Source organism: Phodopus roborovskii, unplaced genomic scaffold, assembly GCF_943737965.1.
Source record: "Phodopus roborovskii unplaced genomic scaffold, PHOROB, whole genome shotgun sequence".
Taxonomy (NCBI): Eukaryota; Metazoa; Chordata; class Mammalia; order Rodentia; family Cricetidae; genus Phodopus; species Phodopus roborovskii.
In genome coordinates this window covers 22,767,424-22,795,258 of record NW_026126469.1, presented here as the reverse complement: position 1 = coordinate 22,795,258, position 27,835 = coordinate 22,767,424, and the positions used below count along the sequence as shown (strand labels likewise).

Genomic DNA, 27,835 nt, shown 5'->3' with positions numbered 1-27,835 from the left:
AGTGTCCTGTGTCTTTATAGCTTTCTCATGAAAGCAAGCATGCCATGGATTCATGTGTGCTTTCTGCACCGTCAGCGTGGACCCCAGACATACTAGACATCAAACAAGTGTGTCTTGGTTGATAATGTATTGAACTGCCATTAAGAAGCTAACATCAGGAAAGCATGGGGCTTAAGGTTGATATTGGGGTTTGAAACAGGTCCTGGATAGTTGTATTACTTCATACCCAAAGAAATATTCAGACACAAAAATGTTTTTGCCTCCATGAGGCTCACAATCTGTTGAGATATATACATACATGCAAAATACATACATACAAAGCTTAATGTGTCACTGTTGATGTTCATGATACTTCCTGTGTGTACGTGTGCGTGTGGATGAAACAAAAAAGGCTAATTGGTTTTGCCTGAGATTACATAGAGAGCAAAATTCTAAAGCTAAGTAAGCACTCACTGGTGTTGCTTGTTTTTGTTACTCTTTACTCTGTTGGGGGACTCAGCTCCCAAATAAATCACACAGTCTTCTTATTACTTATAAATGCCCAGCATTAGCTTGACTTATTTCTAGCCAACTTTTCTTAATTTAAATTATCCCGTCTACCTTTGCCTCTGGGTCTTTTCCTTTTCTTCTGTATATCTTACTTTCACTCTTATTCTGTGGCTGGCTGGGTGGCTGAGTGGCTGGGTGGGGTGGCTGGGTGCCTTGCTATTGGGCATTCAGCTCTTTATTAGATCAATCAGGTATTTTAGGCAGGCAAAGAATCACAGCTTCACAAAGTTAAACAAATGCAGCATCTTTACATCATTAAACCAATGTCCCAGAGCATAAACAAATGTAGCATACCTTAAAATAATATTCTGCAACAACTCAGTAGGACTGTCATGAAAGTGGAAACAGGCTGTGGTCAGGGGCCTTCATGGGTACTAGCAGCAACTATATGGATACTGGTTTTATCCTAATTCCTTACACTGAACATTTATGTGCTCTGCATTCTGTCTCATGATTTCAAGAAATCTTCAAAATGAAAGTAAGGACCATTATGACAATTCAGTAAGTCCTCTAGTGACCTGGGATCCTCCTACCTTCTGTTCTGCAGCCTTTAAAATGTGGCCCTTGTGGCAACTTAAGGTGAATACTGTCATCAAAGGTTTTGTATCCTTGAAATAAAACATAACAAGACAGAAAAGGGGAAGCTAAGTCTTTCTTTGTAAGGATCTTTTCAAGAAGTTGGGCGTATCACCTCAGCACATGTTCTCTTGGTCGGACCCCGGTCATGTGGCCCTGACTAGACCTGACAGGAACTAGGAAATGTAGTCTTTGGGTACTTGTTTGTCCAGCTGAAAACCAGAGATCCCATTATTTAAGATAAAAGACAGAAAGGGTACTGGGAAATATTCCCTAGCCTCTGCTGCGAGGCTGGCTTGGTCACGTCACACAACTGATAAGGACAACATCCAAGTAGGACCCACAGTTATGGGATGGGCTAAATGGCTTGGTCTGCTCAGAAAGCATAGGTAGATGGGTGAGAAACAGACAAGTGGCTTAATGAAAGACGTGTCAGAACAGTGAGATCATCAAGCAATGTTTGTGTGGGTTTTGTCTTGTTTACAGTAGAAATTCTTAAGCGCGTGCGTGTGCGCGCACGCACGTATATGTATACATATATATTTCTGCAGGTGATTAAAGTTCACCAAAGTACAGTAACTTCCTATCTGGAAGACATCATATTGAACACTGAAGAGAATACTGCGGAAGAACAAGCCAGAGCAGAGATCGAGAAGATTGCTGAGGAAATCAATGACATTGCTTATGAAATGGAAAACCGGTATGTATACATCATGAGAAAAGACTGTGGAACGGATGCTGACATATTTATTGTTATTCAGCTGTCATCTCCCAGGCACTTAAGGCCCCACCAGCAATGTGTAAGTCGTGCTTTGGTGTTTTACTAGCATATCTGGCTGGAACTGAGCATGCCCACACCTATCTTGGAAGGAGCATGGGGATTGGGGATTGATTCTCAGTTGGCCTCTATCTTTCTGGCTTATTTCCATCCTATAATCCTTACAATGCCCAGGACATAAAAGGAAAGTAGACATATGTGTTTGACATCATTTGAACTTAATCCCAACATTTTACACTTCCAAGAATTTGCTGGACAGGGTCAAATTCTAATTTTATTTTTTTTTTTTTTTTGTGGAATCAAATAAACTTTCCAAGAATGTGCTATTTCAGAGCATCTGCTCAAGGGAAAGGTGATAGTGGTGGCATTTTGGAGTTGCTTATGTAGGCCATGCAGGTCTCCGTGCCTGTTAGCAGCCCAAGCAGAGAAATTATTTTATTTATCCACTTGTTTGCTTCTTTTTGTTTGTTGTTTTCCAGTCGAACATATCTTCAGTCAGAGGAAATTGTTGCTGAGTTGGTTTATAGTTTTCTTATCCCAGAGGTGCAAAAAAACTTCGTCAAAGAGAAAGGTAAGGGTTGTAATTCTAGACGCAGTTGGTTCTTTAGAGTTTATCACTCTTGCTGCAGCTTGGCTGCAGAACCCAACCACCGCCAGCAAGGAGCAGGATCCGCTCCAGGCAGATTGGCAGAATGTCAAGCTCCTCTGTCAGAAAAAGTCCTCAAATTCCCAGGGAGCTGTTTTCTGTGACACACAGCTTCAGCCTTCTGCAGACAGAGCTCAGAAACAGTGGGTGCTGAAAAGCAAGGGTGCCCCAAGAGTCTAAGGACACGCTTCTGCTTCACGGGCCACTACAGTGTTTCCCTAGGGCAGCATCTAAGTGTAACGCTTTCAATTTGCCCTTTGTCAAAAACAGTATGTTTTAAAACAATGGTGCCTTTAGTCAATAGAAAAGAAAAGAGTATGTCTTAAAAAGAAAAGGATTCAGAAGGATTTGGGGCTGGAGAGATTGTCGTTAAGGGTGCAGACTGCTCTTCCCCAGGCAGGACCTGGGTTTGATTCCCAGCACCCACCTCAAGTGGCTTACAGCTTCCTGTAAACCCCAGCTGCAGGGGGATCTGACACCTCTGATCTTTGTGGGCATTTGCATTCATATGGACATCTTCCTTCCCACACCCACATAATAAAAAGAATAAAAATAAAATGTTTAAAGTGAAGAAGGAAAAGATTCTTCTAGAACCTTCAAACTGACAGGGCCAGGTCTGATCCCAGACAGGAATGTCATTAGACAACACCATGAGGTTGTAGAAATCTCTGGAGAGATCAAAGCAGAAAAGCATGATATTTGCTTGATTAAGAACACAGGGATTCCAATGCATTAGGTCAAAGGATGTTAATATTTTGCCTACACATGGTAGGCAAATTTTAAAACAGGCACTCTCTAGCCCGCAACGGTTTAGTCTGTTTACGGTGACTTTTGTGTTATTCTTATTTTATTGCAATCAGCATATTTACACACATTTTGGCCATGATCCTTAGATTCTCAGAAGCATAAGTGTTGGACAGCAGAATGTATGTGGCTTATGATTTCTTTCTTTCTTTCTTTTTAAAGATTTATTTATTATGTATACAGTGTTCTGCCTGCATGTATGTCTGCATGTCAGAAGAGGGCACCAGATCTCATTATAGATGGTTGTGAGCCACCATGTGGTTGCTGGGAATTGAACTCAGGACCTGTGGAAGAGTAGCCAGTGCTCTCAATCTCTGAGCCATCTCTCCAGTCCCGGTTTATGTTTTCATAAAACTATCAATCACCACACAAAAGATGGCTTTGCTCCCACCATGCACCACAGTGTCCATACTGGCAGAGTTAACCATTCAGGCCAAGCAATATATATTATAGTGTAAAAAGCTGCTATGTTTTCAAGATCCTTGAGAATTAAGGGTAAATATTAAGCCACCTTTCCTAAGGGAATCAAAAGAGATGGAAGAAAAAAAAATGGCTAGATATTTATCAGTTTGCAGCTCCCTTCCGGCAGGAAGAGCAGAAGTCCCAATTTTGCTTCCCAATGCCATGCTTGGTGACTCACAACTGTCTATAACTCCAACTCTGGGGGATCTGGCACCTCTGGCCTTTGAGGGAACCTGCATTTGTGAGCAATACATATAAAAATTTTTAAGATGAAATGACTAAAAAAGATCTTTCTCAAATCTCCTTCCGGTCTAAGGGGAAAGATTTGGAGGGGGTGGTGAATGTTGGGAGCCCAGAGGGAGTTGTCAGTGGGCAAATTGGGCGATCCTCAACTTTTTACAGAACAATGATTTGTTTCTATTTTATGTTCAGTTCCTTCTACGTATAGACAGAATGAACACTTGAAACTTTCATTTCTTGTTTATTTATTTATTTTTGAGACAGGGTCTCTCTTGTAGCTCCAGCTGTCCTGAAACTCTCTATGTAGATCACGGTAGCCTTGAACTCAAGGAGATCCACCTGCCTCTGCCTCCTGAGTGCTGACATTTATTTAAAGGTGTGCACCACCACACCTAGCTTTGTTTCTCTTTTTAAGGACTTTTTAAAAACCATACTTTTTATATACACTCTCTACCCAAAAGTAAGATATATTCATAGGCCATTTGGAGTTGTCTTATTCTTTTAAAGATTTATGATTTATATTATTCTCTCTCTCTCTCCCTCTCTCTCTCCCTCTCTCTCTCTTCCTCCCTCTCTCTCCCTCCCTCCCTCTATCCCTCTCTCACTCTCTCACTCTGTGTGATGTGTGTGTGTGTGTGTGTGTGTGTGTGTGTGTGTGTGTGTGTGATCCCCTGGAGGATATAGGTGGTTGCGAGGTTGTGAGCTGCCTGATGTGGGTGCTACGTACCACACTTTAGTCCTCTGGAAGCGCAGCAAGCACTCTTACCAGCTGAAAACTCCCCCAGCCTGGTTACCTTACCGTGCATGCCAAGGTCAGGGTAGTTCGTTAAGCATTAGAAACTGCACAATACCCTAATCTCTTATGATAGCTATAGGTGTATTCTCACTGTTCCGTCAAGGAAATTAGTGATTGGAAACAAATAACTAGCAGGTTTGAGTCAGGACCAGTGTGGCCCCAAAGGCCTTGCTTTTTCAACCATATTACTGAAAATTGGAGTGATCTGCTCTGCAAATTACCTTGTGTAATTGATACTCAAATAGCAAAGAATTCATGGAACTTTTTATTTCTCTTTTGGGGAGAAGGCCCCATATATTATATAATCCAGACTGGCCCTGAATTAGCCATCTTCCTGCTTTAGCCTCTTTAGTGCTAGGATTACAGGCATGTGCCACCATGCCTAGCCCATGACACTTCTTACTGTCCCTTACTAGCTAGCTGTATGGCTTGGGATAGATTGCCTAATCAATTCCCTTGTGTCTACATCCTTCTAAAAATAGGGCTGCTAATAATATTCTCTTTTAAGGTTGTGGTTGGATTAAACGAGTGATCAAGAATCAACTGCATAAAACAGTGTCTGTCACAAATTAAGGACAAGTGCAGATTGCTAACATTGTTATCAGCATGAACACTCATCCTTCCAAAGGGCTTCAGCATTTGCTGTTGTCTACACGAAAGCTTAGTAAAACATGTTCATAGGATTCACACCTAGGACCACCTTCCAAGTCCATGATCATAGCTGCTCACACCCATCGTCAGTGGATGGATCTGTTGTTTCTGGGCCTTGGTGAGGCAAAAGAAGCACAGGAAAGTGTAGCTGAGGAAAAATGTTCATGCCCTGACCCCACCATGACCCAGAGCTGAGATGTACTCTCCAAATACACATCCTCAATGACCTACTTCCTCTACTAGGCCCCACCTCCTAATAGTCCATGCAACTATGACTCAATAGATTCTTTGTTTTATAAACCTTATCATTTAAAAAAAAAACCTTTTATGATTAAAAACATCACACCTTAAAATTAACCAGATCCAAAGTCTAAACAATTCATTGAACTTCTATAAGGTTTGATTTGGCCTTTGGATTAACTCACTGTGGAATTAGAATGCTGATAACCCAATTACCTCTCAATAGTTCCATAGCCAAAGAATACTTCAAATTCAAAAGATAGCAGGTCTGCTTTACCTCCAGAAAAATGTCCTTCTAAGGCCAAGTGGTGGTGGCACATACCTTTAATCCCAGCACTTGGGAGGCAGAGGCAGGTGGATCTCAGTGAGCTCAAGGCCAACACGGTTTACAAAGTGAGTTCTGGGACAACCAGGACTGTTACACAGAAAAATCCTGTCTCAGACAACCAAAAAACAGAAAGAAAGAAAGAAAGAAAGAAAGAAAGAAAGAAAGAAAGAGGGAGGGAGGGAGGGAGGGAGGGAGGGAGGAAGGAGGAAAGAAGGAAGGAGGAAGGAAGGAAGAGGGGAGGGAGAAGATGTCCTTCTAAAACACACAGTGGGGTGGGTCATGTTTATTGAGTACAGTTAACCCAAAGCAGAAAATGTATGTTTTGAAAATTAATGGGTTTTTTTCCACTCCTATCTTAAAAACAAGGGGGATGGGTTCCAGCAGAAAAGTAAAACTTGTCCTGTTGCTTCGGTTCAGTGAGGAACGCGCAGCGGAAGCACATTCTTGCAGCCCATCAGATCATTCACAGCCACACAGAAGCTATGATGGAGAAAAGATCCTTGAAAGAGCAGCAGAGGAGGGAGACGCTTGAGCAAGAGCAGGATGTGGACTCGGTCTCTGACATACTAACTGAAGAAGAGACTCCAAGCGAGGGAAACAGCTAGGTGAGCCTGATGTTTCCACCTAGAGGGAAGCCCCGCAAGAGGAGAGGCAGCTCCATTCGGTTTTGGGGGCCCTACTCAACCAAGCATGATATGAATGGACTGCCAGCTGTTTAAAAAAGGAATGAAGCACCTCCATCAACACTAATTCATCTCATCTAGGTTATGTTGAGCTATTGTTGAGCTTATTAGAAAGTTAGAGTTGGTTCTCTAGCAATTGGATTCTTGCGATCTAAAAAGTAAGGCTGTAGGTTATTTTTGAGGGGGTTCCTTTCATCATATAAGTGTACCCCATCATGAATAAAGCATCATGGAATGTGTGAACATTATTTGCAGAGCTTGTTCTCACAGAGGCAGACAAGGTGCAACATGGTACACTGTGCTTCCTGTAAGCACAGGCACAGCATGATGCAGAACCTGCCAAGTTCAACCCAAACATCTGAAGTACACTCCAGGGGCTGGTATTAGGTTCAACTAAATGTTCGTGTGCACAAAACTAAGGTGGTCCATATTAGACATGGAGATGCTCAGTTGGGGAATAAGACAGAAGCTCATTGGGTAGGTACAGGACTTGCCTGGTACATATGCCTCACACCCCAGAGGCTGGACTAATCTTTTGTAATAATTCTGTTGGCTTGGCTTCCCGAAACTCCCAAAAGGTTTTCCCATTTAGAAAAGTTAACATACTGAGAAAGGCTCACAGCTGTCGGTCCCTGGTGGGCACTAATAGTAAGTTTGCAAGTCATCCAAATACAGATGTGTTTTAGGGCCATTTTTACCTCAAATAGTTTAGTTGCTTGGTAACACAGTTGACATATGGCACATTATCTATCAGGTTACTAGGAGAACAGAGCTGAAGAGTCAGCCCACCGAGAGGAGGGTTCCTCATGATCCATGGTTTGTATATACAACATTTGTCAGTAAAAAAAGTAAGACAAACTGTAAAAGATGTGGGCAGAAAGCCAAAGAGAAAAAAACAGCTAGAATCAGAAACAGTGCTCACGATCTCAGGTGACTGCATCTCGCCTTTGTCTAAACAAATTTTGCACAGAACATGTTCCTCAAGGAAAAGATGGCAGGGTGTAGAGGGAGGGTTCCTCACGGAGAAACGACTATAGTGAAAGTACACTGCAAGTACTTATGAAGATGCCACATTGGAACCAGGTTCGTACACTAATTCATAGCAATAGACAACAACAACAATAGAAACCCAGTCTTCATAAACATGTGACTTCTGTGAGAGTCAAGAGTATGAACTGAAAATATTAAAAAGTTACCAAACAATCGGACACACCATTGAACAATGTGTTCTACCCCACCCGCTTTAAGATTAACATTAGAAAGGGGGTGGGCATGCAAAATGACTAGAACGCAGGCTGTATACACTTATGAAGGCATGGATTCTGCTTCAAGTGCCTACCTTGAGTTCTGACCTGAGTTCCCTCAATAATGGATGGTGTCCTGGACGAGTAAGTTAAACAAACCCTTTCCTGTCCTCCCCTAAGTTTCTTTTGGTCACCTTGTTGATCACAGAAACAGAAAGCAAACTGGGCGCATGTGTCCTCCAAAGAAGAAAAAGGAGACGGTCCCTCTAATCTACTCCATGGGACCCCTGTGCTGTGGATGTCAGCTTGGACCACACACAGCCAAGAAGGAGGTTAAGAGATTTTGAAAAGGATCACTGGGCAGGTTGATAAACTCCTGCCTTCCTTTGGCATCACCTGGATTTACACCATCAGTGTGCCATGAGTTTATTGGCTCTCTGAGTTTGTTTTTGATTTACTTTATGCTTTTCATAAATTTTGGTCAAGGACCCTGACTGCCTAGGCTCACCTTTGGTGGGTACCTCAGGAGCTCGTCCTTATGGCTGTAGCAGAAGGTAATCGGAGTAGAGGCGAGGGCTCCAGTTTCTCCTCCTTCCCAGCCATGCCTGGGAGTGACTCGGGCTGCTCCACCAGGGAAAATCTAGGGTTCTCAGTAAGCACCATGTACAGGGTATTTTAACTGGCTTCCAAAGGAAGCCCTGCCTGTGTGAACACTGAGGCCCAGCATCCCTGCAGGGAGCCTGATAGAGTATATTCAGAGAAAGAGAGTCCAGACAATCCTTCAGAGATTGAAGGGCATTTCCTTTCTTGGATAGGCTCCTAACCCGTTCTAGATTCCCCCATTTCTGCTGTAAATAACTTGCCATTTTTATATGAGGTGTAAATCCAGACCTTTGTGTGCCAGGAGAGCTTTGGGAGATGATAAAGGCTATAATAATTTACCTGTAGCTCCAGGACTTCTGGCCTGCTGCTCCACCGTGGCTGGAATCCTGCTCATTCCCCTCAGCTTTGTGTCCCTTTTCAGCCTTCCCAGCCACTTAGGCTATGGTTCCCAGGGCCCAGGACATAACCCCATAATACTGTCCTGCTACCCCAGAACTTACTGGACAGGTTGTTTTCACAAGGACTTCAATTCCTATTTCATCTGTTCTAGGCCCCTGTTGAAGGCCAAAGCATCCTTGCAGATGGTGAAATTTATTAGCAACAGTTTCCCAGCTCATGAAAGTTTACTGCTGAGCCAGTTCCCTGCTCCCAGCCAGCTTTCTAGAAAGGTCTGAGGGGAGAAAAAGCTCTCAGAACTTTCCCAATGGCCAGTTGTCTGTTCCCAGACAGCTTTCCGCCCTGATGCTGGAACTGTAAAATCATACCTGTCTCGCAGCCACTTCCTTTATTGTCCTGTTTCTCCCTCCTCCCCACATTAATATGCCAGTATCATAACTCAGTACCTTTATACTGCTGTCCAGAAAAGATGTATTTGGAACTGTAGACACAAAGACGCTTTGTCTCCAGTGGCAAATACCCTCAGAGAGGCAGACATTGGCCCAGAATTAGGGCAGACACTTAAAATACCCTTACCCTTTTATGTTTTACAGTGAAGACAACTATGAAAAAAGGGAGGGTGTATAACAAGAGTAAATACGGTAATGTGGTCATTGCTAGTTCAGGTGCTGGACTTGGGACTTAGGAGTGCCAACTGGGGCCTCTTACTACATTGGACCTGGGGTGAAATGTGGGCACGAGAAACCATAGTTCCTATGCCCGGGGACGCCATAGCCTAAGATTAGCCGAGAAGGAGAAACAGAGATACTGCTCATTTGTCTAACAGGAGGCTCACTCTCCCCCTGGGAACCTGACCTTGGCCCATACAAAACACTACAGACTAAAGCAAGACCTCTGTGGGCAACTAGACAGCCACTGCAGGTATGCTGAGCTCTGAGTAGAGCTATCAATACTGATTCTTCAAAGTGGACCCCAAGGGAGAAATCCAACAAAAGCAGGGACCACCAAGCAGGTATGGTTTTGCTTTCTTTCTCTTCCTGGGAGTCAAATGCTCCTGTCTCTGTACCGAAGGCTTACAGGAACACAGCTGAGGTCTGAGGTCTGAGGTCTGAGGCAATGTGATGGAATATGGGGCATGGTGGGAGCTGGTTCTTTCCTCTCCTCTCTGGGTTAGATAAAACATGAAGAGAATTGCTAAGCATGAAGCCAAAGATGCCCTTCTCCCTGGCCTGCATTCGTGTTGCAGAGGGATCATCAAAACAGAAGCTTACTTGTGTATGTGTTATCAGGGTTAGATGGGCAACCAACCCCCTCTGTGACAGGGTGAGTCCCTGACCTAGGAAACACACTGCGGAAGACTATAAGAACCAGGAACAATTAACCCTGGCTCCTGGAGCTTGTCAGCTTGGTGTTTCCAGCCCCCCCCCCAGGGCCAAGGACAGTCACAAGGCCTGACACCCTCATTGGCTGTATCTCAACACCCACTATACCTTGGCACAATGGTCAGTTTTGGACCGCTGAATTTTCCATCTCTGTGCCCCCATACCAGAACCATCCCAGTGTATACTCAGCATCCCCAGACCCCTTCTCTGCCCCCATAGAACACCCAGAGACACTGCTTTTAAAATCCCTCTACACCTAGGGCTTCTTAGGAGACACTTTCAAGGCCACCAAACCTTCTTTGTGCATTTCAGGTGTGGTGCTGTCTCTTGCACATGCGTGGCTGTTTTTCATTGCTCCTAGAAAGGTGAATGGCCACCGCCCAGATGAAAGGCGGCTAGACTGTCTACACTGAGATAAATGTTTGGTCTCTAAGGATGTGCCCAGAGTCTAAATTATTGTGACCAAGGCCTCTGAAGTTGTGGCTTAACACAGTTGGCAACAGGAAGATTATTATACCACTAAGTATGTGCTTTAAAATGCTTTAGTTACACAGTGAACTGAATCTAAACTGGCATCACCAAGTTAGAACTTATTGGCCAAACCTGGCCTATCAGTTGTTTTTTATCAATAAAGTTTTATTGGAGCACAATGTCATATGGCTGCATTTGCCCTATAACAGTGGAAGCAAATAATCCTTCACAGAAAACATTTGCCAACCAGTCTAAGGGCAATCAACTTGATGCTAAACGATTGTGAAATAAACATAGTAGACCACCACAAAACTAATTAGACTGTTTTTGCAGGTGGTCAGTGTCTAAATTATGAGGTGATTAATTATTGCATGTTCCTTGTAGAAAAAAAAAAAGTAATGTAAATTCAGCTAACTTCTCCTTTGGCCATCATGCTGATTCTAATCCCTAGCTCCCACCGAAGCAACTGGTATGATGTGCTTATGCCAGACCACAGTCTTTTCATTCATGTCTGTATACACATACTAACAAATAGAATTGTTGTCTTGTTATCCTCACTCTGTTTCTCCATTACACATGCTATAGTGGTCTTGCATGTTCCCATGAAACCCTATCTCATTTATCTTAACTGCTTTGAGATATTTCGGTGTATATTTTTAAAAATTATTTTATTACCTGCATCTATTCAATCTATTCAGTGTGTGTGTGTGTGTGTGTGTGTGTGTGTGTGTGTGTGTGTGTGTGTGTGTGTGTGTGTGCCATGGCATGCATGTGGGAGGTCAGAGGACAGCTTGTGGGAGTCAGTTCTCTCTTCCCACTCTGTGGGTTCCAGAGAAACAACTCAGGTCTTGGGCTTGATGGCAAACACTATTCCCTGCATATGTTCACTATTTCCGGTCCTTGCAACCTTCCTGCTGTCCTCTTCTGTGAAGATTCCTGAGCCTTGGAGTTGGAGGTGTGATATAGCTGTGCATTTATAGCTGAGCAACCCACTGTATGTTAACCAGTTATGAGTCTATTAATCACCAACTGCAAGAAAGAACCTTCTCTGATAAAGGTTGAAAGATACACTAATCTATGGGTATAAAGATAAGAACTTAGGGGGGCAGTTTAATACTATATCTACTTGGCAGAATACTAATCATGAGTTCCCCTCTGGAGCCTGTAACCTAGACAGTCACGGGATTTTGGTTCAGTTAATGGTACCTGGAATAAATTCTGCCTTGTGAAGTGAACACTAAACCCAATCAGAAAGTTGTTGGTTACTCCCATAATATTCCTGCTGTTATTGCACCAATGGTCATAGATCGCCAGGGCAATCTTTATGGTAGCTTGCCTGGTTCAGTTGTAGGAGAGGACTGTGGATGACTTTCACCCCAGGTAGCATGCATAGAACCTCTCAGTACTATTTACAGCTAGCTAATGGGGATGAAGTTTCCAGGTCAGTACGAGCTTGACTTCTCCATGTCTTATAACTCAAGTATGCAGTGTCTGTAGCAATAATCTTGCCATCAAGTTCTGGAGGGAAACAGACTGACAGTAGCCTGTAATGTTTACAAAGGGTCTGTGAAACTACATTGACAACTTGGATAGAGGTGCCCATAACTAGCTTTGGGCCTTTTATTTTATAGACTATGGTATCTGGGGAAAGCATTGCCTTTCCCCTTCTCCCATTACAGAGTATCTGCATTTATACATACATACATACATACATTTATACATACATACATACATGCATACATGCATACATATATACATGCATGAAGCTTCCATAGCACTTGTTTCCATGTAACTTTTTCAAAGGTCTTTAGTGACAGTTTTCTTCCCCCATATCCCCTCCTCTTCCCTGTCTTCCCATCTTGCACCCCACTTAACCCTTCCTATTCCGTTATTCCCATTTCCTCTTTATACTACTTTGTTCTAACCCCCTTCCTTGAAATCTCTCCTTCATGCCCTCTTACTAACTTTCTGCCTTCTATGTGTACTCCCACTTAAGCACACATATCTAAAGAGTCAGAGCCAGCATCCACATATGAGAAAGAAAACATAGCATTTGCCTTTCTAGGTCTGGATTACTGCAGTCAGAATGATAAATTTTAGCTCCATCCATTTACCTACAATTTTCATTTTTTTCTTACAGCTAATAATATCTCATTTTTCTGTTCACCAGTTGATAGACATCTAAGCCATTTCCATTTCCTAGCCATTGTAAATAGAGCAGCAACGAATGCAGATTTTAATTTCCTTGATTATGAACTGAAGATGGGCATTCTTTTTAGCATATTTAGCTTTACAGCTATGTGCCGGTTCTCAGATGTCCATATATACACCATATATGCAGGTGCCCACAGAGATCAGAAGTAAAGGTGTCCTGAAACTGGGCTACTGGTGGTTGTGAACGGCCACATGGGTGCTAGGAACCAACTCTGGAGCTCTGCAAGAGCAGCAAGTGCTGTTAACCTCTGAGCCTTCTCTTCAAGCACAGCAGAGTGGTTTTGTGGGTTTATTTTTTTTTGTTTGTTTGTTTTGTTTTGTTTTTATATAATTCTGGGAAATAGTGTTTTTCTTTTTTGAAATTTTTATTTTCCTCTGTGCATTTCTATCTGTCCTGGAACTCACTCTGTAAACCATGCTGGCCTCAAACTCAAGAGACCCACCTACTTCTGCCTCCTGAGTTCTGGAATTACAGGTATGCAACACCACCACCCGGCCCATGTTTCTTTCTTTTTAAGTTTCTAATACACACCCCTAGCACATCTTTTTTAGTTGTTTAGTTTTTTGAGACAGGGTCCTATGTAGCCCAGGCTGGCCTCAAGCTTTCTACATAGCTAGGCCTAGCCTTGAACCTCTGACCCTCCTCCCTCTACCCCTGTGTGGCTCCGTGCCCAGCCTTAGCTCATCTTGTGTTGAGCCTTTTTCCTCATCTGGAGGAGCATGCTTAATACTTGGAGCTAGTGCTTTACTCTAGAGTTGTAAGTTTCCTCTGAATCTCTTGTTGAACTTGTAGCATCCGGTCAGCAGTGTGGTGACTTGATTACTTGATTGACGTGGATTTCTGTTCTCTGTCTTCTTCAGGGAGATATTTGAGGCTTTTTTTTTTTCCAGCCTCTGGGATTATGAAGATATTTTAGCAAAGTTTTCTTTTATCATTTAAAAATAGGTTTGTAGGTCACATGGAATGTATTCTCTGCACCGATCATTTGAAGGTCCATCTCTTCCTGACATGTTTGAAGCATTACCTTTGTCACATAGTAAGATGTCTTGTCTTCTCAGAGCCTCCCCTGAGCCCATTCCACCGCGGATTTCATATTTTCTGATTTTTCTCATGGAGGTCTATTTTGTTTCAGCTGGTTTATCTGGTTACGGAATTTCTAGATAGACAGCCATATCTTCTACATACAGTGAGAAATTATGTTCCTTCATTTTTTATATAGCTTACTTTTTCCTTACTGCTTTTTCTTGACCTTTATGCATAAAATGAACAACATCCATGCAGTGGTGGATTGGTGTACTGGACCAAATGGTCTGTATACTACTTCTTGTTTAGTTTTTTAGATTGATTTTTATTTTATTTGTAAGGCTGTCTTACCCCCATGTATGTCTGTGCACCATGTGTATGCCTGGTGACCTTGGAGGCAGAAGAGAGCATTGAATTCTCTGGAACTGGAATTGCAGATGGTTGTGAGCTGCAATGTGGCTTCTAGGAATCAAACCCAGGTTCCCTTAAAGAGCAGCCAGTCCTCTTAGCCACCAAGCCATCTCCCCAGGTCCCGGTGTACTATAATTCTAAGGAGCGTCGTACATAGAAATGCAACATTCTTGCCATGTTCCTAACTTTACCTTCATATTGTAAATTCATATCTCCTGGAACCTTCTCTGTAGGATTCCTTAAAGTTGTGGCTGACTCCATTTTCCTCTAGAGGACTTCAGTACCTCTAGGACTGATCAGACTGGCGGTATAAATTGGAACAAACAGGAATTATCAAAGCAAATGTTTCTTTCTACCCCACCTGGAGCCACACCAGGAAAGGCTAAGAACTGCTGTGTTGGCTTCTATGGCATCACACTGAGGCAATAACCCCAAGGACACCCTGGTTCATGCTCAAGGCCATGACCTGACCTACCATGCCTCCTTAACTAGGGTTCAGCCTCCTGCCTTGCTGCTTCACCCAAGGCTCCAGGTCTGGAGGAAAGAACCGTGTCTGTAATGTACTGGTGATAAAACCCGGATTCTTACTTTCCTGAGAAGCTCGTTTGTGTGTCAAGGTCTCTGGGAAGTGGCCTGGGTTGAGTTCATAAAGTTCCTGTCTATTCCTCCTGGTTAACCAAGAATTTTAAAGTCCTGAGTAGGTGTCACGATCTAGCGAATGGTTTTTAGCCTCTCGTAGTCTGTCTGTATTCTTTATGAAGAGGAGAAGGAAAAGACCTCCTCAGCCCTCCTGAGTTCAGAGTTGGGACACTTCTGTACCAACAGGCTAATGAGAGAATATTGAGGATGCTTGTGAGTTCATACTCACTCCACAGACAGAAAGCAACTCTACGGAAAGCAGCTCTCTCAAAGCCATGGCTTGGAACTCGGTCTTAAAGAATAGTTCTAAGAAGCAGAGTGCAGTAATAAGTACTTCCCTGCAATCCAGCATTTAGGAAGGCAGAGGCAGTGGGGGTAGGGGTGGGGAGGGCATGAGTTTGAGGCTATTGTGAGCTCACAGACCGACCCTGTTTTAGATTAAAAAGAGTTTGCAAACAAAGAATAGGTGTTAGAGTAATGATAAGAGGGGCGAGCCATGTCACGTTTGCAAATGGGATGAACTGAGGGGAGGAGCAGTGGGCCCCAGAATCTATAGGCCCTACTGGTGACTCTGAGCTGAAGAAGTCTGTGCAAGGTGTGTGTGTGTGTGAGTGTGTGTGTGTGTGTGTGAAAGAGAGAGAGAGAGAGAGAGTGTGTGTGTGTGTGTGTGTGTAGGAGGAGGAGGAAAGGAGTGGAAGAGACCTTTGGTCCCTGTGATTGCTTGCACTGGTTTTAGTGAGCAGGAAAGGGCAGCATCCTCCTGGGTTGCAGCTGCCTTTGCTGCACAGTCTCCAGGACCTCAGAGAGAAATATTTTTGAATGGACTCTCTCAGTTAGATGACTTATCCCAAGGTGAGTGGAAACAGAAATGGCCCAATAGTCACTAGGACATTCAGAAGGGAGACCCTTGATTTCCTCCTGAAAAAGAGCAGAAATCCAGGGACGGAATGGCATTGGCTCACTTGATGGGGCTGTGGTGATCTGCACTCAAGTCTCAGAGCCACTCCAGGCATGAATGCAGGCACTGGGGTATAAGTGAGACCTCTTTTGCACATGGGACCTTCCACGTGGCCTGTTTGAAGGAGGCTGGGGAAAACACCCTGCTTCCTAGACCCTGCTCACCCACCCACCCATCACACACCCCTCCTGCACTCCTGGGGCATGTGGAAGAATTTCCCTCTGGTCCATGAGCCAGAGAAGCAAATCCCAACCTATGGGTGCACAACTCTCAGTCTCTCTGAGCCCCACACAAGGAGTCAAAATATAAAACCATGGGTGTTGTGGCACTACACATATCCATAAAAGACAGGCACTAAATCAAAGTTCAGGGTCCCACTAGACACTGGACAGAGGTACAGGGTGTACTTGTCCTGACAACCATGCCAGCTTTCCCCTCTGTCCAGGCAGAGTCACAAGCTTTCTGACCTCTCACATCTGTTGACTGAGTCCAGGAAGCACAAAGGCCAACTTTCATTGATAGCAGCTGAACTGTTTGAATGACTTGGGGTTTGCTATTTAAATGACCTCTGGGTGGGATGGCATTCTGTTGGCAATACTTAAACCATTTCAAAACAGTCTTACCTCCATGAACTATGTGGCAGTCTATCCATCTACAGTCTAGAATAATCAGATAAAGGGGGGGGGGGGGGACAACAGGTCCAGCAGCATACTGTCTTCATTAAACCAGACACATCTCAGAGTCCCTCACTTTTTGTCATTCCTTGCTCTGCTCCTCTGGGGATAAACCCTGCTCTGCTCACTTCATAGGCATTTCTACATGAAGTCATGATTTTTTTTTTTTGAGATTTTTATTTATTATGTATACAACATTCTGCCTCCATGTATGTCTGCACACCAGAAGAGGGCACCAGATCTCATTATGGATGGCTGTGAGCCGTCATGTGGTTGCTGGGAATTGAACTCAAGACCGCTGGAAGAGCAGACAGTGCTCTTAACCTCTGAGTCATCTCTCCAGCCCAAAGTCATGATTTTGAAATAATTTTGTAAACAGCAAAAGCTTGTGTAAAGGTTAGCTAGTACATTTACCAATCTTCTCCCTCTGTTGGACAAAGCTGGTTAGCTGGGTAATTTCACAAGCTCTGCTTCCCAGCTTTGGTCTTCTAATATTTTCCCTTTGCTTTTCGTTTCTTTTACACTCTTCGCTTTTCTGTCATGTATACACGCTTTGTCATGTATACATGCGCTGTCCGTCTGGCGTCTCCAATAGGTCCTGCCCTAAGATCACGGTTCCTTTGTCATTTCTCCTGCAATGAGAGTGTTATTTCACCCTCAAGTGTGTAGTCTCCTTCATCTAATCTCAGTGACCTAGTCTTGAAGTTTCAGCTGTTGTTCTTTCGTTACAGTTATAAAAATAAAAGCTGGAGATAGGGGTGGGGGGTTCCAAGTGAGGAGGGGGGGTCCCAAGGTAAGGGACCACGTGGGAGAGCATAGCAGGTTCCATAGCAGGCGAGGGTGACCGAGGTGGTGAGGTGGAGGGAATAATATGCCAGGCAGATAGAGCTTAAATGAGGAGTTTATTTAGAGAGGGGAGTGAGGGAGAAGGGAAGAGACATAGAGGCACCCGGAACAGAAGAGGAGAGAGGGAAGAGAGAGTGGGGGAGCAGGGAGGAGAGAGAGCAAAAAAAGAGCATAAGTGGGCAGGGGTCTGACTTTTAAAGGGGTCCTTTACACTTGCCGCTGACTGGTACTCATGGAACCCTGGGCTGACCAGGGTACTGCCTGAGTGCATTCTGCCTGGTGACAGGGGCAGGCCCGCGTAATGCCTGAATCCTTACATCAGCCAGTATCCCTGCACAGCCTCCTCATGGGGAAAGGACTGTCTCTTTGTTTGCTGGCTTTAAAGACTAGTTACAAAGTGAGTGGTTTTGCATGTCTATTGAAAGATGTCCTATTAGAGCGGTCATATCCTTCACACCATTTTTTTTTTTTTCCGGGTTCTGTTATCTGGGTTTCTGAGGTCCTTCTTTTTCTCCCAGAGTGGCAGCCAGGCCAGCACTATCAGTGTCACAGGGAGCCTGTCAGAGCCCAGAGCCCAGACTGCAGCCAGATGAGAAACTCCTAGGGGACTGAGCGTTCATTACAGCTAGAAGAGCATCCCTGGGGGTTAACCCAGTTTTGGATTATTATCAACAGTGGGGATAAGGAAACAGTTGTTAAGAAGGAAGGTGGAAAATCTCAGTCGAGACTGCAGCTGCACAGGGTTCCTGGCACAGCTCAAAATCCATGCCACTCAGATCTAGCTGGCTGACTGGAGCCAACTGCCTGTAGATACCACATTCTCTGTAGTTCATCTCCCTGCCTCCTGGCCTCCCTGACCTCACTGTGTTCTGGTCAACTGCATGCACAAGGCAGGGTGCTTAAAATCAGATTAATGTCTAGATTTCCTTTTCTTGTAAAAGCCTTTAAATCCTTGATCAACATTTGTTTTGCAATTTTTTTTTTTACATTTTAGAGTTAAATGCTAATAAATTTTTATTATAATTTTTTTTTAAGCAATGCTAAGTTTGAATTCAGGGTCTCATCCATGGTAGGAAAGCATTCTACACAAAGCCACATCCTCAGCCTCTTAACTGATTTCTTAAATTAACTTTCTTCTTTGGCCATCTCATATGTACATATAATGTATTCTGACCGCTCTCTCCTAACCTCTCTTACTTACTCCCGTGCTCAGCAACCCCCATCCTCACCCCTTCCAGTCCCTTTCCTAGACTCATGTCCTTTGGGTTTTGCTTTGTGATCCATTTATTTTAGCCAGGGCTATCCTATTTAGCTCCTCTGGAGCCTGGTGGAGTCATCAGGGCACAAACTGAGGGCAATGACTGCCCTCTCTTAGTATCTGCCCTCAATTATTTTTGAGTTCGTGGCTTAGTAATGATAAGAATATTGACCCTGTTGTGCAAGCCATCTCCAGACCTGCTTCATTCTATGGCACTGAGTCTCTGTGCCCATTAAGCACAGTAAGTAATTCTGCTATTCAGTTTTTTTTTTTTTTTTTTTTTTTTTTTTTTTGAGAACCACAATGGCGTTTTTTATAGTGGCTATGCCATTTTTTAAAAAAATTTATTTATTTGGTTTTTCCAGACAGGGTTTCTCTGTGTAGCTCTTGTAGACCAGGCTGACTTTGAACTCACAGAGATCCTTCTGCTTCTGCCTCCCCAGTGCTGGGATTAAAGGCGTGTGCCACCACTGCCCAGGTCTGGCTGTGCCATTTTACATCTCAGCAGCAGAGCACAAGGACCCTGGTTTCTCCAGATCATTGCCAGTGCCTTTCATTTGTTGCCTTAGAGATGGCTGCCACCCTAATGAATGTGAAACCTTAACTCACTATGACTTTGATTTGCATTTTTCTAATGCTTAAAAGGTTGGACTTCTTTTCAGGTCCTTTTCGGCAAGTGATACACTTCTAGTTTTTTAGAAAAAGATGTGCCATGTGCTTTATGATGAGCATAATAATTTGTTCTGTGCAATTTCCAGCAACTTGGGGGACATGATTAATTGATTAGATAACATTCCACTCACTTCCTGCAAATGGCTCTGGGACACATATTATTGTGTTTGCTCTGTCTTCTGCTTGCAGCTGGTTGTCCTCTTGGAAGTTGGCTGGAATAACCCTGTGTGACAGCGCATAAGCATCCCCAACATACTACAGAGCCTAGTGTTTAATCTTCACTTGACACAAGGACAGCTCTGTAGGATAACAAACAGTTTACCAGTTCTTTTTCACTTTTTATTAATTTCCCCAATGTTTTATATAATGCCTTTGAGTATGGCAACCCAGAGTTACAGTCAAAGCAGTCAGCCCTTTAATGGGGTTCTGTCCACATGTGTGTCTGATGTCCAGACTCAGTAGGGCAGCGGTTGAATGAGTCAGCGGGCCACTTGTCCCTAGGGTGGCCAGCTCCAAAAAGCCTGCAGATTCTTCCTTCAGGAGCCTGCCCCTGCCCTCTGGGGTGGGCAAATGGGCGAGAAGGTGGGCTGCTAAGCAGCCTCCTGCAAGTTCAGGCTGGGCAGTTTGAAATAGTCTCCTAAACAGGGCCAGAGGGGGCTGTGGACACTCACCTATGACACCACTGGCTCTTCACTGTAATCGCCTTCTTCTATTAGGGCCAGAGAAGGAGTTATTCTTTTGCCTTTCCTTGGTCCTTGTCCTCAGAAGAGGTCAACCGATGGGCCCTTCTCCAAGCACCATTCTTTCTGTTCCACCCTGCTTCTGCCCTGCTTTTCTTACCTGAATTCAGTCTCTCCATTCGCCAGAAGTGTGAGTGGCCTCCGTCCTTGCCAGGAAAGTAGAACTCAGGAGCAATGGTGCTACAGAGACAGAATACAGGGTCCCTTGTGGGTCCCACCAGTGGGGACTTCCTTCTGCAGAATCCTTGCTATCTGCAACTTCAAATTGGCATACCTTCCTTGAGTCGTGTCTCCCTCTTGCATGTTAAAAGCCAGCAACTTCAGCACTGACTCTTTCTTTAGGATTGCTCTTTCTGTGACCAAACCCTGATTTTCTCTGATTTTAGGGTTCCTATGATTACATTGAAACAAAACAAAATACAGCAATCTCTGTCTCCTGGTCTCTAGGGCCCTCACTTTTGCATCGACCCTTTGGCTGTGCTAGGAAACACTCACATGCCCTGAGGTTGGGATGCAGATGTCTTTGGGAACTATGTGCTTATCTGAAGGGCGCCACATGACTAATTTAAGTGTTGTATGATTTTCCAGGTTTTGTGATGTTTGACCCCACTTTCCTAACACTCCTAATTTCTCCTCTCATTTTTCCCCCTTCATAAATGAATATTCTCTTTGGTGCCTGTATTTGTACTTGCAATCTTCCATTCCTTTTTCAGTTTACTGGTTTATTTTATGGGTTTTTGTTTTGTTCTGTTTTTCGATACAGAGACCAAGACAGGATCTCTCTCTTGCTACGCATCTCAGGGTTCCTGGAATGCTCAATGTAGACTAAACTAGCCTCCAACCCATAACCTCTGTTGCCTCAGCATCCTGGGTGCTGCTAAAATTATAGGCCTGAGCTGCCTGCCAAGCCAGCTTGGTATTGTTTTCCTTGGGTGGGATATAAGCTGACGGGGCACACAAAGAATTTTACCTCCCAACTACCACTGACTCAGACTTCTGGCTTCTGGCTGGTGTGGTAAGTGTAAAGGCCAGCAAGGGACTCGGGGAAGAGTGAATTCAGCAAGCTTCCTTGGTGAACCTCCTTTGTGTATGATCCTAAAGACCTCTGGGCAGACAGGCTCTTAGGGGTACCGCTGATAACAGACCAAAGCCAGCCCAGCCTTCAGTTACCAGGTGTGGGGGCAGGGTAGAATGAGTCCCTGAGGATTATGCTATCAGCATAGTTTTGGCAGAGACCATGATTTGTGCTGGTTGCCCAGAAAGCTGTTTCTCCCTCACTTACTGTGCCCAAACTACAACTTGTGGCCATTTTCTGATTCTTCCCAGGCCTCTGAACCAACCAGCTGCCTCTTGGTCTTGTGCTACCTTAAGGAATTCATTCAACATCGTGGTTTCTCTTAGACCTCATACAGTCTTGGCTGACCTGGACCTCACTCTGTAGACCAGGCTGATCTCAGACTCACAGAGGTCTGTCTGCTGCTGCCTCCTGAGTGCTGGGATTAAAGTTTCGTGCCATTAGGGTGCTCTCCTGTCTCTTAACACACACACACACACACACACACACACACACACACAAACACCCCTTAGCACTATTTGAGCATCTGATCTCCAGGAGTTTCATCCTGTTCCTTGACTCTTTCTAGTTCACTTTCCTGTGTTTTACTCCCTTATTTTTCTCTGTCTCTGCCTGCACTGGGTGACCAATCTCCTCTCCATGGGCCATTCCTTGTCCAGGATTTCAGCCTCCCTTTCCTATCTAACAGGAACTTGCTATTCACCCTTTCTGTCTGGCAAACATTCCACCTAATCTAAACATCTTTCTTGCTCCAAAGACCCTACTTCCCATGGCTGTCTGCGGTTGCTGCCTATGGGCATTAGTAGCATGGCTCACCTTTGTTCTTCAGCACTTTCAATCATTTAGCTTCAAAGGTTACCCGTGGATTTCCCTCCCTACCCGTTCACCTTTCCCAGGACTCAAAGTCCCTTCTAATGTCTTTAGACGAGACTTCTCCACCTGTCTGTCTTTCTGTCTCTCTCTGTCTGCTTGTCTGTCTTTGTCTCTCTGTTTGTCTCTGTCTCTCTGTCTCTGTCTATCTCTCTCTCTCTCTCTCTCTCTCTCTCACACACACACACACACACACATTCTATCCTGGACTATTGAGTCATCTGGGATCATTTAAATATTCACACAGATGTGCTGCACACTGTGGCATAATCTCTGTGGGTCAGCATACCTCAGGTTCCTGGAATTGAATCATGGTCTTGCTGGTCCACAGCTGAATCTGAACTTCCTCTTGAGGTCCTTCCCAAGAATAGTACCCTGCAGGGTCCCTGCACTGAGCTGTTTTCTAACCCACTGTCCCTCTCTGTTGGCCATGCCTACAGGAACTTCATTTCTAACCCCCCAAGGTGACTTCCACAGTTCTCCCAAGCCTGCCAGGGCTTTCACCTGGGTGTCTATACTTACACCCCCTTTCTCTCCTCTCACTCTGGGGGAGTTTCTTTCTAAAGCAGAAATTTAGCTCCTGTTTCCTAGCCTTCTGCACCATTGTCCCCTTGAAATTAACCAGGCCTCCTCAAATCCAAGCTGCTTGTCTGAGGAGCAGGCTGGGCTTTTGAGCAACCTGTGGGCCAACAATCTCTGGAGCAGCACAGTCTTCGTCCTCATGCCCACACTCACCAGACTCTGCCAACAGCCTCTATTTTGTCATGTGGAAACTGAGTGCCTGAGAGGCTGTGGGCGCAGTGAGCAGTCTAGCAGCCATGGAAAGGCGGGGCTCATTTGATCTCCAACCCCAGGAGGCTGAAAACAAAGTCCTCTGACTTGGAGAACTGCTGGGTCCCATGGTAAATTTGTGTTTACCATTTCTCATCACTCACACCCCTGCCAGCAGCATGAGGCTCAGTGTCCCCACATGTCACCTACACCTGTCTTTGGGATTGTTGTCACTCCTGGGTGTTGTATTTCTTTGTGGTTTTAAACTGTATCACTCTAACAGTGCCCTCGAGTGTGCTTGTGTGTGCGTTCATTCATCTCCCACGTAGAAGGTCTGTCATCTATTTTGAATACATTTTTGTAGATGATGTCAGGTAAGAGTTTATGTTCATTTTTTCTCATGCATGAAATTCCAGTTTTCCCGGTGCCATTTTGAAAGGTTATTCATTCCTCCATTGAGCTGCCTTGTATATCTGTCAGACACTGACCTCAATTCCGATGTATCACGCTCTAGGCCAATTTATGCCAATATCAGTGTTTGGGCAATGGGGGCTTTGTAACAATTTTTATAATTTAAAAAATTACATGTCTAAATGTGTCCTTTTTAAACATTATTTTCATGGTTCTGTGCATTAATACTGGGTATTAATAGAATTCAATTTTCCATTGAAATTTTTCTCAACTTTATTTTTGTCCAATTTTTTTGTTGTTATTCATCATTGCTTTTAAATTTTTACTATTTCAATATTTTGGACCAGTGTATGCTTGATTCTTTAAAAATTACTTTTTATTGAAAAGTTTTTAAAAATATATTTTGATCATGTTTTCCCCATCCACCAACTCTTCCCAGATCCTCACTATCCACCCAAATTTATATTTTCTCTCTCACTCTCTCAAAAAACACAAATACGAAAGTCAAAAGAAACCAATAAAAAACAAGACAAAAACAAAACAAACATTGTTTTCTTTATGTATATGAGTATTGTGCCTGCAGAAGTCAGAGCAGGACATCAGATCCCCAGAACTGAAATTAAAGATGGTAGTTAATCATCATGTGGGTGTGGACGCTGGAAACTGGATCTGGGTCCTGAGCAAGAGAGCAGGTGTTCTTAAGTGCTGAGCCCTCCTCCAGCCCCAACTGCTTATCTTCAAATATCACATTGTCAGCACCCTACTAAGAAGTAGGGTGTCTTAGTTAGGGTTTCTATTGCTGTGGAGACACAGCGTGACCACAGCACCACGGCAGCACTCATAAAGGAAAGCATGTAGTTGGGGCTGACTTACAGTTTCAGAGGTTCAGTCCATTATCATCATGGTGGGAAGCATGGTGGTGTGCAGGCAGACATGATGCTGGAGAAGGAGCTAAGAGTTCTACATCTGGATCTCCAGGCAGCAGGAAGAGACTGTGAGCCAATGGCCTGGCTTGAGCATCTGAGACCTCAAAGCCAGCCTCCAGTAACACACTTCCTCCAACAATGCCACACCTACTCCAACAAGGCCACCTCTCCTAATAGTGCCACTCCCAATGGAGGCCATTTTCCTTTCAAACCACCACAGAAGGGAAACACTGCAGATAAGAAAAGAGCAGCTTCTTCTTTCTTTAAGGTCTCTTGAGGCTTGTAAACATGGATTTTCTGTGTGCTATGAAGTTGGCATTTTCAATAAAATGATCCCTAATATATGCCTTCAAAATGGATGAAAATCTATTCACAGAACCCTAACTTGCATTTCATTTTAAAAAATGTTCATTGTTCTTATGTTACCCCCAAACAAGTTAGATGACTATTTAACTTGGAAGGTACTGATGAACTTGCTGCTAAGGTTCCTGCTGCTCCACTGGCCCTGGACCTCCTGCAGGTTTGTTAGGCACCTAGGTGAAGGACCATGCCAAGTGTTGCTCACTGTAAGGCTCTTCAGAGAGACCAAGCCAAGGTGTACGTGGAGTTTTTCTGTGTCTTGGCAGTCACTCCCAAATAACCACACAGAAACTTACTAATTATAAATGCTCAACTGGTAGCTCAGGCTTATTACTAACTAGCTCTTCCAAGTTAAGTGAACCCATTTATATTAATCTACACTCAGCTACATGACATAACCTCTTTTTCATCTTGTACCTCCTGTTTCTTCTCCATGTCTCACTGGCAACCCCTCTGACTCCACCCTCCTTCCCAGCATTCTCTCTGCCTCAAAAATCTTGCCTAGCCATCAGCCAATAAGCTTTTTATTAACAATGAGATCAATACATATTTACAGTGTGCAAAGATTGTTCCACAGCACCAAAGCTGGTAGTATTAGGGATTTAGCAGTGAAAGACTCCACTGATGAGAAACAAAAGAAAATACCTCTAACATGAACAGAGTAAGATACTAAAGCTCAGAAGTCAGAATTGGCAGGACATGGTGTGATGGAGTGAGTAAGAATGGCTCCCATAGGTTCATATATTTGAATGCTTGGTCATCAGGGGGTGGCACTACTTGAGAAGGATTAGGAGGTATGGCCTTATTGGAGGAGGTCTGGCCTCATTGGAGGAAGTGTGTCACCGGGAGTAAACTTTGGGGTTTCAAATGCTTAAGCCAGGCTCATTGTCACCCTCTTTCTGCCTTTGGATTCAGATTCAGAACTCTCAGCTACCATGCCTGCCTGCATGCCCCCATGTTCCCTGCCATGATGATAATGGACTCACCCTCTGATAAAGCAAGTCACAATGAAATGCTTTCCTCTATAGGAGTTTCAATGGTCATAGTGTCTGTTTTAGTTAGGGTTTGTATTGCTTTGAAAAGACACAATAACCACAGCAACTCTTACAAGGAAAACAATTGGGGTGGCTCCCTTACAGTTTCAGAGGTTCAGTCCATTATCATCACGGCGAGCATGGCAGCATGCAGGCAGATGTGGTGCAGGTAACAGGAAGTCAACTGCGATACAAGCAAAGGAGACCTCAAAGCCTGCCCCCACAGTGACAGACTTCCTTTAACAAGGCCACACCTACCTCAAGAAGGCCACACCTCCCACTAGTGCCACTTCCTATGAGCTTAAGGGGGCCGATTACATTCAAACTTTCACAGTGTCTCTTTGCAGGAATAGAACATTGACTAAGACACATAGGAATAAAGCCCAGGGAAACAAGTCCTTTTCGACACGGGCCATCTGGTTACAAAAGCCTCTGCTTGTAACTATATTGTGTGGCTTTTCATTCAGGGGTCTTGGTTTTGCGAGGCTGTGTGCACGTGAGTTTTGTGCGTATACATTTTGATTGGTACTAGCTTCTTGATTGACTGCTCCCCTCATCGCTTCTTTACCTCTTCCGATCAGTTTTGGTTTGAAGTTTATTTTGTTAGAACAGTGATGCTTGCTTGCTTACTGATCCCCTTGCTTGGAATACACTCCAAGGCAGTGTTGATTATGAAGTAGGTTTCTTGTAAACAGCAAAACGTTGGGTGCTGTTTTCTAGTTCATTCTGCTAGTCAGTGTCTTTTGATTGGGAAACTGAGACCATTAATTGAGAATGGCTACTGAAAGGTGTGAATTTAATTATCACCTTGCTGACTTTGAAGTGTTTTCTTAGGCCTCTTATGCTTAATAACTGTCCCCGCACCATTTATTTGTTCCCTTGGGTCTCTTGGATGTTGCTGTTATTTTTTCCCCTTCACTCTCAGTCTGAAGTAGTCCTCCCAGTACCTTCTGTAGGGATGGTTTGGTGATCAGCAATCTTTTTATCCTCTTTTTTATCATGAGAATTTGTCTCTCCTCTTCAATTATGGCTGATAACTTTGCTGCACATATTAATCTGGGTTTGCATCTGTGTCCTTTCAGAGCCATAAATATAATGCTCTAAGACCTTCTGGCTTTTAAAGTTTCTTTTGAAAAGTCAGCTGTGAAAAATGGTGATGTGGTCTGTGTTTGAGGCTGGTATGAGAATGCTCACATCTACCCACATCCACACAGGACCTTCATCCCCATGTACCTCAGTGTGTATGAGTGTGTGTGTGTGTGTGTGTGTGTGTGTGTGTTCTCAGTGGGGTGAGTCCCCAGTGAGTGCTCTCACTCATAGGAACATGCACACCAGAACACAACGGCTTCTATTTTCCTGTATGAAGTGGTTGGTACCACTCAAGTGTCCAAATGAGAGACTCTCTGTCTTAATAAGCCTCCCTGCAGGATGGAGTGTTTCAATCTCAGACAAAGCTGCTGCAGAATTACCTGAGAAAAATTCAAATACTAGCAACACTGTCTTCTAGAAGTGACTCTTGCAAGTTATCATGGCACTTTATAATTGTAAAAGTCTCTGAGTTTCAGCAGTAAGTCTGTAGGAGTCCTTAGAGGATTCTGGAAATGTCTAGTAATTGATACTCATGTTGGAACAAAGTAATTTATTGCACATGCTTAACAGTATGCTGCCAGCTGAATCTGTTGCTAGCTTATTACATTATTTGTCATTTTTCTAAAATGTATCAAGATTTAAAATGAGACTTTTATTTTATGGTAAAAAGGTTTCTTTAAAAAAAAAAAATGAAAAAGCTGTTGACCTTCCTTTCATAGCTTCCAATACACTATTTTAGTTTTGTGCTGTTTCATGTTTTAACTACAACATGATGTGAGGTGTTTCTGTAGGCCTCATACCTGGACATAGAGGTTAATTTTCTTCCATTGATTTGGTTAATTTTTTCTATGGTTTTATTGAAAATACTTTTTCTGCCTTTGGCATGGAATTCTTCTGTATCCATAATCCAAAATGTTGGCCTTATCATGGTGTCCCGGTGACCTTGTATATTCGGTTCATGCATTGTATTTTGCTTTTTTTTTTTTTTTTTTAATGTATATTGGTGTTCTGCCT

At 43.8% G+C, this 27,835-nt stretch overlaps 2 protein-coding genes across 3 annotated transcripts in view; both read left to right on the top strand.

The window, feature by feature from the left end:
• Cfap91 (cilia and flagella associated protein 91) overlaps positions 1 to 6,690 on the top strand; it is a 43,679-nt gene extending 36,989 nt beyond the window's left edge. The window contains exons 15-17 of the mRNA XM_051191484.1: positions 1,677 to 1,825; positions 2,383 to 2,474; positions 6,488 to 6,690. Of these exons, the coding sequence (XP_051047441.1) occupies positions 1,677 to 1,825; positions 2,383 to 2,474; positions 6,488 to 6,675 (429 nt within the window). The 3' untranslated portion in view covers positions 6,676 to 6,690. The remainder of the gene's footprint in view (positions 1 to 1,676; positions 1,826 to 2,382; positions 2,475 to 6,487) is intronic.
• A 2,937-nt stretch (positions 6,691 to 9,627) lies between these two features.
• Positions 9,628 to 27,835, top strand: part of Nr1i2 (nuclear receptor subfamily 1 group I member 2) — a 36,821-nt gene continuing 18,613 nt past the window's right edge. For both annotated transcript variants that reach the window (XM_051191467.1, XM_051191466.1), the window contains exon 1: positions 9,628 to 10,008. The gene's annotated coding sequence lies outside the window, so the exon portion shown is untranslated. The remainder of the gene's footprint in view (positions 10,009 to 27,835) is intronic.